Here is a 15,905-nt window from a genome sequence, read left to right on the forward strand (position 1 = left end):
GCAAGGCCGAACCCCCGCCTCCGGGAGGACAGCTTCCACTTCCCTGCCCAGACGCTGTCCACCTGGTTTCCAGCACCTTCCTTGGTCCTGCACTGCCCACTTGGCCTGCAAGGCATGGATATCAGGCTACGTGGCTGACGTGAACACTGCTTCCTGAAGCGCAGAGCAGCGCCTGTGGTCAACAGTGAGGGATGCTTTCAGAGGATCTCGATCGGGCATACTGCAGGAACCGTCCCTTTAGCAGAGAGAACGCGTATAGGGCAGATGGGCACATGAGCAAAGCAGATGTTAAATGTTTTTAAAAAGCGAGTTAACAAGCTCAATTCCCCTTCTGATTTGTCTGCTCAAGCTGCAGCCTATAAACCTGCAAGAAATCAGGAAGGAAACCCTCCTCTGAAGCTGCCTTGACTGAAGCTCCCATAGCCAATGGGAGTGCAGAAAGCACCTCCTTGTGAACTGTGATCACGTGAGAAGGGCTGATGCGAATCCAGGCAGCACACTCCACCCCTTCGTTTGCTTTTGGGGGCTTGTGTTTAATGTGGGTCATTGTGATGAAAGTAGTCTCAGAGTCTCACGTCAAGAGGACAGACAGGGTAGGGATCCTGGAGCTCTTCTTCTGTGTTCTGGCTGCATACCTGAATCCCAGGAAATGGCATGACATGGTGCCAATTTACTGCCCACCATGCCCAGTCTATCAAGAGAGTCAGGCGAGGAGGAAAGGAGAGTCGTGCCCCAAACAGGGGCTGGCCGGGGAGTGCTTCGGCCTCCTTCCTTTGGCCCAGATGAAGCAGCTCCGTTCCAGCAGTTGTGTAAGGATAAGAGCTGTGCTCGGGTCAGAACTGGACCCAGCCTGTGCCTGGCTGAGTCTGGCTGGAAGTCGACCTATAAAGGGAAAACAGAGAGAGATGGGAGGGTTTAGATGCTTGAAAATAAAAGAAAATAATAGGTGGCTACTCTCTGAACAGAAAGAGCTCCAAGAAGTCAGCCCCGGAATATTCTAGAGCAGAGGTCAGCAAACTACGGCCCAGGGACCAAATCTAGCCCTCTGCCTGTTCTTGTAAATAAAGTTTTATTGGTACACGGCTAGACCCATTCATTTACAAACTGTCTGTGGCTGCTTCTGAGCCATAACAGAGGAACTGAGTAGTTGGAGCAGAGACCATGTGACCTGCAAAGTCTAAACTATTTGCATTCTGGTCCTTTATAGAATGTGTGCTGACTCATCCTAGAGCCTGTCCACATAAACAATGCAGTAACAGGATTTTATCATCTTTTCACACTGACCCCAGGTAAAAGACTTAAAATTGTATGGAGCCAGAGAAGGCAAGAGACCTTGTCTCAAAGGACTCATGAGGATGAGCCAAGGCCAGAACCCAGATTAACTCTCAGCCCCGTGTTCTGAGGTAGCTGGGGGCAGGGGAGGAAGAGGGAGGTGCTGGGGACAAGCCGAAGCACTTGCTAAGGTGGTTTAAAGACCAGAAATAGTTGCACGAGGTGGCTCCAGACCACCTAGCAGTGGAGAGCAACAGAAACCTTCACGGAGAGAAGCATGTCACCTGAGCAGGCACTCTGGGGCTCTATCCTCTGGCTGGCCTGTGGATGTCCAATCAGAGGGGAGGCACCTGGAGCGATCCTAGGTTTCTAGAGAAACAGCCCTGGTCCAAGTTCTGCCACAGAGAATGTGACCCTCCTCACCCTGTGGATTTCGTAAAGTCTCCCCAGATGTCGGCGGTGGCAGTAGTGGCAGGCTTGGGCTGCGGCCAGGACACAGTGGCACCTCCTGTTGATGTCCCCGAGTCCGATGGGCGGGAAGGAAAGAGGAGACAGGAGTCAGATAGCTCTGTTTTTGATTGTCTCAGTAACCCTGAAATCAGTCTCGTGATTCCAGGTGGCTGAGAAACACAACACTCAGAGACGTGCTTTTAGGCAACAGACATCAACAAGGTGCCACACATTTCTACCATAATCACAAGAAAACAGAGAAAGCCACGTACAGGTGGAAGGGAGAGGTGCCCGTGAGGGTGAGTCACATGTCGTCTATCACACATACCTGAAGCTGACCCTGTTTTTAACAGTTTATCTTGGAAATCTGTTTAAAATTTACTAACGCCTGCCCTGGCTTCTTGAATGGAGAATGCCCACCCAAACTGCAAGGTCATCTTCATATAAAGCCCTCAGTCCAGTATCCAGGTCAACCAGCAAAGAAAATTATGTGCCAGACGTCCCGAGTCCTAGAAGCCAAACTGGCTAGGGGTCAGGGAAAGCCTTCCAGAAGAGGTACCACGGAAGCTGGTGTCTGCGTAGCTCTTCACTAAGGTTGGTGGCATGATGGGATTGCAGTGCTGGCTTTTGTACTTTTCTGGAACCTCCCCTAGTACTGCCCGCTGTCCCTTTGAAGGCCCTGGCCTGCCACCCTCCGCCTTCCAACACAATAGCTATTTCTAATCTGCTCTGGACTGGGAGACCAGATAAAACTCAAGCCCTCAACGGTTCAGTTTTACTGTTCACCAAATGCTTAACGTCTGTTATCTCATTGGAACCTCTCAGCACAGTCCCTGGGGGAGGACAGGCCAGGACTTATACAGGTCACTTAAGCTTCAGTTTCCTTATCTCTAAAATGGAGACAAGAACAGTGGCTATTTCATAGGCCTGTCTGAGGTTTAAATGTGAATTTATGTGGAATGCTTAGAACAGGCTCAGCACATACTGATGATGATGATGACAATATTAAAACGAGGGCTAACAAATGCGAGCACTTAACAATGTTCTGGGGTGTCGTTCATAAGGGCTATACGTGGATGACCTCGTTTGATCCTCACGAGAAACTTACATTGTAAGTATCATTACTACCCCCATCCTACGGATGAGAAAACTGAGGCACAGAGAAGTGGCAATTATCTGAATATCACGCAAGTGGTAAACTAGAATTTGAACTCAGCCAGTCTGGTTTTGGAGTATACAGTAAGTGCTCAATAAATATCAGCAAGTCATGACTCTCATCGGATACCATTCTGTTTGTAGACATGCTAATTGTCTGTCTTGTATATTAGAACATAAGCCTTGGAGAGCAAGGACTTGGTGCTATACTTGGGAGTATCCCCAGGGCCTAAAATGCCATCTGGCACACAGCAGGGTCTCCATATTGTCTGTTAAAAATGCACCAGCAGCCGAGACGGGCTAAGACAGTGGCTCTCAAACCTCAGGGAGCATACAAATGTTAACAATGCAGATTCCTGCCCTCGCTCCAAGTGATGCCCAGGCAGGTGGTCCTATGACCTCGCTCTGAGAACCAATGTTTAAAGAATAATTCCTAGGGCAGGGGCAGGGGGAGCTGCTGCCTGCTACTCTTGCCACCCTCCTTGGCTGGGGTGCTCCCCATGTGGCTGAGGCTTGAAGCCCAATCTCCATATAGGGGGCCCAATGCCCATAGCCCTTAAATGGAAAAAAAGCAGGCTTCCTGCCTCGATCCTGCCCCCAAGAACCTGGTGAGCGCTGTGTGGAGAAAGTGGGCTGCTGACAATCCCCGAGCCTGGGGAAGGCTAGGTGCATTGGGCTGGACCATCAGGAAGGGAGGGGAGGTCGAGGGAATGGGATGGCATCCCGCTCTATCAGAGGCTGGCACAGGCACTAACGTCTAGAATTCTGGGGTTTCTAAAAGGCATTCTTTACATCCTGGAACAAGCACCACACAGCTAGCTTGCCAGGGGAGCTGCCTCTCAGCTGCTCAGCACCCCGATGCCTTACTGAGGGGCTTGCTCCAAACTAAATCTCCAATTTTATTTCCCATCACTCACCCCGGCATACTTATGCTGCATCCATCTCCCTAAATACACCAGATGTTTAAGTCTGAGCCCTATTCAGCTCTTCTGAGTAACAAGCGTCCCCTGTCCCAATCTCCGTCCTTCAAGGCCTAGCTCAATGCCATCTCTTTCACGAAGCCTCCCCAGATCATGACCGCTGATGGTGAGTCCTCATACAATTGGTCTTTGTGCCCATGATTCAAAGCGTCCTGAGAACAGAGAGCTTGTCTCCATCACCCACTCACTCAAACACCCACTGCACAGCCTCTGGGAACCGGGAACCTACTTGCTGACTTCACAGCAATAAATGAGTCGAAATCTCTGCCCATCGCTGAAGGGGTAAGTGGTGGGCATCAGGGGGCAGAGCAACCCCTTACCCAGTATGGGCAGGATCAGCTTTGTGGTGCTCACCTTCCAGTCTGTCACATACAGGACAGATGGATACAAGAGGAGGGACAGCCATGGGGCCCCAGCTGCCGGGAGGAAAGAGGAACCCACAGTGCAGACTTAGCAACAAGTACGGTCACCCCTGAGCACTGACCTGAACCGGGAGCAGCCGCTGGCTGGACAAGGGATCCCCCCACAGACAAATGCTCGCCGGGGGGAGGGATCAGGGTGGAGGTTTTCCCCCCCGGGGGAGGTGGCAGCAGGCTCAGTCCTCCTGCGCTGGCGGGCCGGGCTCGGGGCGTCCCAGCTGCTCCTTCCTTCTTCTTCACGTTCTAGGGAGGGGAGGAGTGTGAACCAGTCAGTGCTGTTGGAGTTTCCACTGCTACCACGAAAGGCCACGCAGAGGGCCGCGGTGACCCCGGGCCCAAAAGATGGTCAAGAGCCATCCAGCGCTTTCACTGTTACGAGCTATATTCAATGCCTCACGATTCTAAAACAATCACGAATACTTTTAATTTTAAAACCCAGCATCTGATTTCATTAATCATCAGGGAAATGCGCACCAAACCTACAATGATATACCATTACGCGCCCACCGGGATGGCTAAGACACAGAATATCAAGGACTGACAAGGGTATGGAGCAACCGGGACACCCAAACACTGCTGCTGGAAGTGTCAACTGGGAAAATGACTTTGAAAAACGGTTTGAAAGAAACTAGAAAGCTGGACACAGGAACTGACGACCCTGCAATTTCCCTCCTAGATACAGACCCAAGAGAAGTGCACATGTGCACGCGCCGAAAGCCACTGGGACGCTGTGCTGGGACGCTGACAGCAGCGCTAGTAACAGCCCCCACTGGAAACCACCCAAACGCCCACCAGCAGGTAAATGGGTTAATAACTGGATACATTCTCGCAATGGCATATGCCACCGCGATGAGAATGAATGAACTACATGCAATGGCGTGGATGCTCTCACAAATACTACACCAGCGAAAGAAAGAAATCACGCAGAAGAGTAGGAAGTGTATGATTCGATTAACAAAAACTGAAAACAAAATCTAGGGTATTCAGAGTTAGGACCGTGGTTACCTGAGGTAGGCAGTTACTGGACAGGAGCAGAGAGCGGCTTCCACAGAGCTGCTAATCTGCTTCTTGAGCTGGGGCTTAGCTCGTGGGTGAGTTCAGTTTTGAAAAATTCACTGAGTCCTGCATTTGTAATTTGTGCACTCTCCTGTATGCGTGTTACACTTCAATGAAATACTAAGAGAATAAAAACCTGAACACCAAGCATGAGCCACAAACCAGCACCAGCTACAAAGATGAAGATGACCTGGTTCTCTACTCTTAAGGAGAGCAGCAGCTTAATCAAATGCTAAGACTAAGCCCCAAGTCAAAAGCTCCCAAAGAGCTCCATGTGAGTCCAGCTGTGCCGGTTATTTCTAGCTCTATGACTCTGGCAAGTCTCGTAACTTCTCCAAGCCTCAATTTCCTCACCTGTAAAAGGGGAGCATGTTTAATTTATATGAGAAACACTACCTGGCACACAGCTGATGCTCAGTAAATGTTAGTTTCCTCCCAGCAAGAGAAAGAATCACATCCCAACCAGTCCACTGGGTATGACCTGCTTTTTCTCTTAAGGGCCAGTTGGCCAACTTCAAGGTCCCAAATCATCACTAGCATGAAGCAGAAAAGAGGAGAAAGAAATAGTAAGTAAAGAGGAAGAGCATTATTTTAGGGTTACAAAGTTTCTTCAAAAAACAAATCCACTATGGCCATGCCACCCTGAATGTGCCCGATCTCATCTGATCTCAGAAGCTAAGCAGGGTTGGGCCTGGTTAGTACTTGGATGGGAGACCACCTTGGAATATCAGGTGTTGTAGGCATTAAAAAAAAATCCATTTGGTCCTTGGTTCCCCCAAATCAGTTCAACTCCATCCCGTAGAAGGTGAAGGCCAAGTCTTGGCAATCCAGCCAGTCCAACCTTTTCCTCCTCTCACAGGAGCGAACAGGGAAAGCCAGAGGCAGGGCAGCTCAGGACGAAGACACAGGGAGCCAGAACACCACCACCACCTGCAGACGCTGCCCATGACTCCCCATGCCCACTCTGATCCCTTCCTGCCCACAGCACTCCCAAATCTTCCTTTCAAGGCGCAAGGCCAAGACGCAGCTTGGGGTGGGCACTGACCCCAACTCTAACAGCCAGGACAGAACTACCGGCAGTGGCAGCAAGTGACTGATATTCCTTCTCAACTCAGAGGCTTTGCACATGCTGTTCCTTTGTTTGAACCACCCTCTGACCTTTCCTTTCTTCCTTACAGGTCACTTCTTCCAGAAAGCCTTCCTTGGTTTACCTAACTCTGGGCTGCATGTCTTTCCTCTAGGAACTCAGCACTAAGGACATCCCTAGGTCACAGAACCTCTTCTGCCATGTTGTAATCACATTTTGACTTGCCCATCACTGCTCAACTCTGAGCTCTAGGACAGCAGAGGCCTCTTGTTCACCCTCAATGTGGTACCTGGGCAAGGCAGCTGCTCAATAAACATCTGCTGAGCTGCGAGAACCCGCTCTGCCCCAAGAAAGAGTGATAGGCCCAGGGCTGGGCTTGGCGTGGTGGCCACAGGTATCACCTGACTGTGGCCAACACAGCCACGCGAGGGTGGTACTCACTGCAATGTTGAGCTTGATGGTCTGGCCTTCCTTGAAGCCTAGGTCCAATTTGGGGCCTTGGTCTGGGTTCTGGGCTTGTTTTGCAAATTCGCACTGCTGCTTGACCCACCTGGGGAGAAAAAGACAAAGGCGAGGAAGGGACCAGCTGCCCTGCATTAGCACACTCACTTCACTACCTGCCATCAGTCTGGAATGAGACCTTTGTTGCATCAGGTGGCGGAAGAATACAGGCTTGGGAGTTAAGCCCGAATTCAAATCCTGCCTCTGACATTTTAGCTGCATGCTTATCAGTTTCCTCAATAGTAAAATGGAAGGACCATTCTATATGTCTTAAAGCCTGCCATACCGATTAAATGAGATCACTTATGTAGGAGGTCCTAAGACTGGTCTTCAGTGAATCCAAGAAGCTGGCCCTCTACCCCCAGCACCTGGCATGAATGCTAAGACGAGGTCTGGCCCCAGCCCTGCCTCATAGGCTCAGAGGGTACACGGTGAGACAAGACAAATGCTCAGGAAGGACAAAAGTCTCCCACCCTCCATAAGGCATCCAGCCAGCAGCCATTCGGGGTAAGGGCACCAGGACAGGGAAGAGCCACAGGCACCCATGTGAGCAGCTGCACACTCTCTACTTGCTGGAAGCCAGAGGCGGAAGCCTGCAGATGGCAGGAAAGCAGCCTTTCTTGCCCTGCCTCTTAGCTCCAGAAAGGACCAACAGGGCATCTGTTGGGTGGCCTGGGAATCCAAGCATACTTATATCACAGAAGAACAGGCCCCCAAAGGCCATAGGAGCCTGACAAGGACTCTGGCTGCTCTGGGGCCTGGTAAGGGAAGAGATGTGATCCCTCAAAGGCTGGGCCAGCTGACTAGGGTGGTAGAGTCGGGCCTCAGGAAAAGGAGGTGATTTCAAAGCTGAGATGAGGACTAGCAGAGCGCGGAGAAGCTAGTTGCCCCAAAAGACAAGTGGGTTTTCCTGAGGCGCTGCTAGAAGACAAACCACACAGCTGGGTCTCCTAAGCTGGGAAACCATTCTGTCCAGGAAAAAGGAGGAGCCATGAGCATATGTGTCTTGGAACCACTCACTTGAAATGGTCCTGCAATGCAACATTGAAGTCAAAGGCATCACCTCGGTCCCCGAAGCCAATTCCAATAAACGCCCGTCGCCCTGGGGGACAACACATGGTCAGTCTCACCTTCCAGAGGCAGAGAAACCTTTCACAAGAGGAGGAAGTACCAAGACCCTGGCGTACCATTTCCATCTTCAATGCGGATAACGAAGTACCTGCTGGAATCTGTCACACTCTCCACGGCTGTGCCAGGAAATTGATCCACTGGAGCCTGGGCAAAGAGCTCCCCTGAAAGCACAAGTTAGGATGAGCCCTGAGACCCCCCAGCCTGATATTTCTATCATACTACTGGGGCCTTTTTCCTGCGAGGCAGATGGGCAAACCATACTCTGGGTTCAAATCAAAGCCATTCTGGCTGGAGAGAAGACACAGGAATATAACCAAAGAAAGGTTTAAGTCAGAGGTGGCCTACAGTTTTTAACATTTTTAATTTAACTGTCTAATATTTCAAAATCAAATTACATGTAAAATAATCTAGATTCCTGGTTTCTCTTAAAATCAAAGGCTCTGGCAATGCTGGGCCTCCAACCCCAAATGAGAATGATGGACCAGAGCTGTGGGCCACCTATTCCACCTGCCTTACCCACTCACATTACCTGCCTTCACCCTGGAGGCCCGGAAGCAGGCAGGTCCAGGTATACCGTATCTTCAGAAAAGGCCTGGTACCTGGGGCAGGACTACAGAGGAGCCAATGAACCCAGTGGAAAGGAGGCAGGAAGTTTTTGCACCCACAGAAGAATCTGAAGCAGCTTGATTTAATCTACTCTCGGAGACAGGGCAAAAGAATGACTAGTTTGAAAGGAGCCCCTGTGACATGCATCCCCTTGTCCACTGTGACTCTCCAGGGTGCAGTGCAACACACACTTCTGTGAGCATTTACAACTGCCTTCATTTTCTCATATGCTGATCTTTGTCGGTGCTTATTTAACCGAATGTTTTCCACTGAAACCTGTGGTTCAGATGTGACTGTGCAATCCAAGGCTGAACTGAATAAAAAAATTGGTGGCCTCTTGTTAATCTCTCCGCCTCACTAGTTTTGTACCTGGGGATCTGGGACTCATTTGGATGCCTTCAACCTAGAACAGTGGTTCTCAATCAGGGGTGATTTTGCTTCCCCATCCCCTAAGGGACATCTGGCAATGTCTGGAGACTTTTTTGGTTTCACAGTGACTGGCAACTGAGAGATAAACATCACCCAGTGCGCATGACCCCAAGCTAAGAGAATCCTGGCTGTTATACTAGGTGGTCACCTCAAAGTCAGCTCCTAAGGTCCCCAGAAAACAGGCGTTGCCATTCCCCTGTGACAACATCTAGGACATCCCAGCAAATCCCACAGCCGGAGTTCTCTGGCCTAGCCAGGGCGGCTGTCTCTTTCAACTCCCCTTCAGACAGTACTCACCCCGCCAACCCAATGCTCTAGAACAAATCAAGGCTTTGGGTCACCTTGCAGTTTACAAAGCAACTGGATGGGTTTCCAACGACCTTGTGAACTAGGAACTAATGTGATCCCCATTTAGACAAAAAGGAAGCTGAGGCGCCAGAACCTCATCCAAGGTTCCACAGCTCAGACAAAAATGACACAGTTCTAAGAAATTCATTTGCTTGTGACTCTTTGCACTTTGTTCCGCTCCACAAAGAAAAATTTCTACATAGTAGAAAAACAGATGACCAAATGCCGAGGCAATTCACTAGGCAGGAACTGTGCCCAACCCCTGCTCCGGGGCCAGGGCTATTCCAGGTCGTGCTGCCTGCCACAGCTCACCCAGAGGCACTGGTGACCTTCTAAAGAGATTTTCAAACAGATTTTCCCCAAAGTGACATCTGCCAGCTGACCTCAACACAGCCCAGCGTGGCTCATCCTTTCACCAAAGACAAGGCTGAATGGGACAGTTTGCAGCTCTTTCAGTTAACAGGCGTGGTCAATCTGGGGAGTTACCAGTTGGGCAATACACAGAATTCCCGAGTGAGAACCCAAGCTCAGCAGCCGAGTGCTGTGCGTCGTCACCCAACTTGTTTCAAGATAACCTCCGGGGCTTCCCATTTGGGACCAATCCACAGGCCTTCTCTCCTTGAGCTCTAAAATTAGTATTTTCTTAAGAACTGTCCCAAAGAACAGATGTTTGACAGGAAATACTGCTTTAACACCTGGGAAAGTGGTTACTACAACTAAAGGTCGGGGAAATGAAGGCTGCTTAAAGGCACACTCAGGTCTTCGATTTCCAGGACAGGTGCCCATGACCATGGAGGGGCCTGGCCAGGCCTGAGCTGCCTCTCCCTTCCCAGAGTGGGAGGCATGGCCCTTCAGCCCCACGCTGGCTTCCCTGCCTTTACCTGAGGTCTTGTCCTCCAGCTTGATGTAGGCCACCTGTCCTTTTGCAGTGATCCGCAGCCGGCCACTCCATGATGGCTGGTCCAGCTGCCACTCCGCAGCCCTAAGGGGACAAAAACCACTGAGCCCCTGCCAAAGGCTCCCGCTCCATTACTCCAACGCTGGGGATGGGGAGCACGTGTGGCTGCCTGCTCTAGGCCAGGGGTTGATGAACTTTCTCTGAAAACGGCCACACGATCTCTGTCACAACCACTCATTGTCGCTGTACAGTGAGAGCAGCCAAAGACAGTACATGAATGTGTTGGTGCTTTCAGTATTTTAACCAAATGGTTCCTACTGAGTGTGGCTGTATTTCAGTGAAACTTTATGAACTCTAAAATCCGAATTTCATAGAATTTTCACATCATGAAATACTCTTATTTTAAAATCTCTCCAACCATTTAAAAACGTAAAAACTATGCTTAGCTTGTGAGCCATGCAAACGTAGTAGGTTGTAGTTTGCTGACCCCCGTTCTAGATTACAGAGACCTTCTCTGAAATAGGACTTCCAGATTTTTTTATTTGTTTTGCAGAGGAAGCTGCTCCTGGGGCCCGTTGTTTGTTTAAGACACTGCTAGGCTGCAGTGGTTAGAGTGACCATCTGGGACCACTGAGACCATCTTAAACGAGAGGGGAGCAGTCATCAGTAGAGAAAGGGAGAGCAATGGTACACATGAAAAAAGTGAGTGGGTGTTCAAGAAACATTTTCAAAGGTATCCTAAGCAGAAAAAAAACAGGCAACCATGGACCTATCACAATGGCCTCTCTTAGCTCTTTTAAAGCAATAACTTCACAGTTCTAAAAAGCAGCTCAGTAAAACCCCTACACAAGAACTCTGGGTATTTCCAAGAGGCTTTTCTTGGAAGTCCCTAAGCATATGCCAGGACTCTGAGAGACATCGTTAACTGTGGACACAGGTTGTTTGGAAGGGCTCACAAATGCACATTTTCACTTCACAAGTCAGCAGACTTAGTTTCAGTTCCTCTAAGGCAACAGGCCTTAGATTCAGGCTAAGCAGGGCTCTGAGGTTGAAGTGCAGGCGCTGACAGTTTCCGCTATGCCAAACCAGCCAGCCAGTCCTTACACTTGGTAATCTTCCTCTCTGGGGGTCCAAGAGGGGCCCAACCCATCCTTACTGAAGGGGTTGAGGGTAGACGACTGCCCATTCCGGGTTTGGTGCCCCATCTCCAGTATGATGATGAAAAGCAAATGTGTTTTTGTTATTGTTACTTTCATACTATTTTAAAATTATGTTCTGGATGTAGGAGGTGTTCAATAAAATCTTTGTTCATTACAAAATCAGCTATGAACCCATGTTAATCCAACTGGACATTAACAAGAGGCCAGATCTGTGGACCCTCCATCATTCCTATGGTGCAGGCCAATCCTGTATTTCCAAATAACTTGAACAAACATTGCCTTCAAGAGCCACCCCGCTTCCTGTTCTGGCCCAGCAGCACAAAATAGCCATAGGCCAGGCTGTCTGTATCAGCTACATCTTTTTTCTTTTAATATTTTCATCTTCTCTTGATAGATAATACATACATATGGTAACAAAATGCAAACAGTACAAAAAGGTATACAGTGAAAGGCAGTCCCTTTCAAACCCTCGTTCCCCTCCCCTGGGAGTTTCCTGTGATCCCCTCCAGATATTCTCCAAGTATGTGTTTATTCGTCTCAGGAACATTGCTCCAGAGAAATGGGGATGGATTCCTCCCAACTGCCACAGGCACTGATAAGGTATCAGATAGTCCACGCGCAGGCAGCAGGGCAGGGAGGGGTCCCTGGCTTCCGTCATCAGCTTAAAACTGATGGCTGAAAACTTCCCGGGACCGGTCTTTTTGGCCGGTTCTGGGCTCCTTTCCTTCCTCTCCGGGATTTCCGCCTGTGATAGGTCCCCTCCCGCTTAAGGCTTTTCAAGGATCCTATCAAGGCCAGTCAGCTCTAAAAGAAAAAAGGTCTGTGACACCACCACTCCACACCACGTTTAGGGTACCTGGCAGCTCACCGGATCCCCAAGCGCTAGACACCGCTTTAACGCCTTCCCCGCTGCCGGGAGCCCGCTGCGTGGAACCGAGACGGCCGAAAGCCTGGGCTCCCCGCCCTGCTCTGGCCACGAACCGGGAGAAACCGCAGCGTTACCTGCCCCCTCGTCCCTAAACTGGCCGTGGCTGTCCTCGGCTCCCACAGTGGGCGTGTCGGGGGGGCGGGGAAGGGGTTAAGTCGGGACCAGCCTGGCCCGGCGGCGGGCGGTCACCTGTAGCCACGGTTGGTGGCCCGCGGCGGGATGCGGTAGACGTGGACCTCTGGCTTGACGCAGAGAACCGACTCGTACTCGCCCTCCTCCATCTCGGTGCCCGGAGCCCGCCAGACTTCCGGCTCCTTCCCAGCCGGGGGAGGGGGGCCGGAAGCGGTGCGACTCTATGACCTAGGTCAGGCTAGAGCGGCAGCTCGCGGGCTTCAGCACCTCGTCGCCCGCTCGCTCGCCCTCTGCTGGCGGCCCTGGCTCAAGACGTGCGGCGGTCGAACCCAGAAATCCACTTGATGAGGACCAGGGCTCTCTGGGGACGTCCTCCTCCCTCAAGGTCTCAGGGGCTGCAGAGAAAAAGTCAATACAGACTCCACCTTTGGTCGTGGGTCAGCCTCATCGCCTCAACAGTTACACCTGGGGCCCAGTTGGCTGAGATTCAAAGCTATTTCCACAGCTCACCCTGAAGTCTCAGACTTTCTTCCCCTCTCCAGCATGTCCTTCCTTCTCCTGACTCTGTAAGACTTGACCGAGCCTTCTTCTCCAAAAGAAATCCTTACTTGACCCACCACGCTCAATGTGATGCCCCTACCCTGACACCTTTATCCTAACCTGCCATGTGCCCAGGGCCCACGTGGCCTAGACTCAACAAAGAGTTGTAGTCAAAGAAGCGACGTTTAATAACACAAGTGTGAAACCGAACAAAGAAACTTTACTTAAAATGGAGTCAGGAGGCCAGAAGAAGGAGTTCTCACGAACTACCATTCCACCTCAATTAGGAACCCAACAGGAAAAGACTACCTTGCATTCCCAACAAGTATTTCTACTACTCCAGCAGGAGGAAGATGTGTCTCCTTCCTCAGCAACAAGCTCAGCCAATGGGAAGCCATCACCACCCTAAACTCCACTTTCTCCCGATGGACGTCATTCGAAGTACCCCTTCCCAACTTCCTCCTTTTTTTTCCTGTAAAATTTTTCTCACTTGTTTGCTGGACTTGCCTGTAGTTTTTGCTATAACATGCTCGTTCTGCTTTGCAATTATCTGCTATTCCTGAATAAATCTAATTTTTGCTGGTAAAAATAACTGACCATTTTAAGGTCAACATAAGTAATTTAAAAAGAATCCCAATCTTACTTTGACTTTCTCACAGAATATTATAGGAGATACAAGGCCTAACCATAGTCAGAGTCTCAAAAATCCTTCTCATTCTCTCATTTATTCCACGACAATTTATTGAGTACTTACAGTGTGTCAGGTCCAATGTGTGGCACAGAGAATCCCAAATCTCTTATTCACTGAGTACTCCCAAATTTTCTCTATCCCCTCCCCTTGAGAGCATCTAGGATTAGCTCTTAAGAGCTGAACTTTGGGGTAGTGTCTCCCATCGGCACCAAGTTCCATCACTTCTGCTCTGGAAGCCAAGCACTGTGAAGGTGGCCCACGGTGACTGTTTTGGGCCTTGCCATGTGGCTGCCACAGGTAGGAAACCTTCCTCTCTGAACTTTGAAAGGAATCATCACTCTGTGCCAGGGGCAGCCAGGTCTTATAATGTTCAGGGCACTTTCAGTTCAGTCTAACAAAGATGGCATTGAGCACCTACCAGATGCCAGGAGCCAGACGCTGGGGCCACAGAGAGGAGACTGACCCTGCTCCGCCTTCATAGAGCTCACAGATCAGAGGAGACAGACAGGAAAAGACCTCGCTGTGATTCATCTGGCTGCCTTCTTGTAGATCCAGGGACAAGGTGGAGATTTGACGTAAGCAGCTTTCCTTGGTGGCCCCTAGAAATATATATATATCATAGGTCACTTATCTTTCTCTGTTGTATTTTCCAACCATTGTAGACATTTATAAGAGAAGTTCACCCATTTCTCAGATGGGGGAAAACATTTATAAAAGAGCACTCAATACCGAACGATCTTCGAAAAAAAAAAAGTTGATATGTGGAATCTAGACAAGCAAAACAAACAAACAAAAAAATAAAACAGAAACAGACTGATAGATACAGAGAACAAACGGATGGTTGCCAGAGAGGAGGGAGGTGGGGGCATGGGTAAAAAGAGTGAAGGGAATAAGAAGTACAAAGCTCCAGTTATTTAAAAAAGTCTCATGAATATAATGTACAGCATAGAGAAAATAGTCAATATTATTGTAATAACTGTACAGTAATAGATGGTTACTAGGTTTATTGTGGTGATCACATCGTAAAGAATATAAATGTTGATCACTACTATGTCTACCTGAAACTAATAAAATATTGAATGTCAACTCTACTTTAACTAAAAAGAAAAAAAAGAACAAAATTGGAGGACTCACACTTCCTGATTCCAAAACTTACTACAAAGCTACAGTAATCAAGACAATCTAGTACCGGCATAAGGATAAACCTATAGATCAATGGAATAGAAATAAATGCTCACATTTATAGTCAGTTGACTTTTCATAAACATGCTAAGAAAATTCAATACAGAAAGAATAGTCTTTTCAATAAACGATGCTTGGATGAGATATCCACATGAAAAAGAATGAAACTGAACCCCTACCTAACATCGTATACAAAAGTTAATTCAAAATGGATAACAGACCTAAATATAAGAACTAAAACTGTACAACTCTTAGAAGAAAATGTATACATAAATCTCTATGACCTTAGATTTATGCGATAATCAAAAGAATCCAAAGGATTCTTAGTATGACACTAAAAGCAGAAGCAACAAAAGAAAAAAGACACGTAAGTGGGAATTTAACAAAATTTTAAACTTTTGTGCTTCGAAGGACAAAAGAGTGAAAATATTCACATAATGTGAAAAATTAGCAAATTATATATCTGACAAGAAACTTGTATCTAGAATATACAAAAAACCTTTATCATTATATAATAAAAAGACAAATAATCCAATTCATAAATGAACAATGGACCTGAATTGACATTTTTCCAAAGATACACAAATGGCCAATAAGAACCAGAAAAGGTGCTCAACATCATTAGCCATCAGAGAAATGCAAATCAAAACCACAACGAGATGCTACTTTACCCCCACCCCACACCCACTAGGATGGCTAGAATTTTTTTCAAAAGTGGATAATAACAAATGTTGGTGAAGATGTGGAAAAACTGGAACCCTCATTCACTGCTGGTAGGAATGTAAAACGATGCATTCCTACGGTCTGGCAATTACTCAGAAGGCTAAACATAGAGTTACCATATGGCCCAGCAATTCCAATCCTAGGTATATATGTACCCCCCAAAACGAAAACATGTTCATACAAAAATTTGTATGCAAATGCTTATAGCAGCATTATT

General features: G+C 48.6%; 1 protein-coding gene and 1 pseudogene across 1 annotated transcript; one reads left to right on the forward strand and one right to left on the reverse strand.

The window, feature by feature from the left end:
• Positions 1-559: 559 nt before the first annotated feature.
• NECAP2 (NECAP endocytosis associated 2) lies at positions 560-12,749 on the reverse strand. The gene is made up of 8 exons (XM_039842107.1): positions 12,610-12,749; positions 10,316-10,416; positions 8,108-8,212; positions 7,941-8,022; positions 6,861-6,969; positions 4,342-4,519; positions 1,696-1,780; positions 560-882 (listed from the first exon to the last, which is right to left on the reverse strand). Exons 1-8 carry the CDS (start codon positions 12,699-12,701, stop codon positions 834-836), a joined length of 801 nt encoding a protein of 266 aa, XP_039698041.1. The 5' UTR covers positions 12,702-12,749; the 3' UTR covers positions 560-833.
• On the forward strand, positions 5,957-6,075 carry LOC120585941 (uncharacterized; annotated as a pseudogene).
• Positions 12,750-15,905: the final 3,156 nt, after the last annotated feature.

This window comes from Pteropus medius, unplaced genomic scaffold (genome assembly GCF_902729225.1).
Source record: "Pteropus medius unplaced genomic scaffold, Ma_sr-lr_union100, whole genome shotgun sequence".
NCBI classification, from domain to species: domain Eukaryota; kingdom Metazoa; phylum Chordata; class Mammalia; order Chiroptera; family Pteropodidae; genus Pteropus; species Pteropus medius.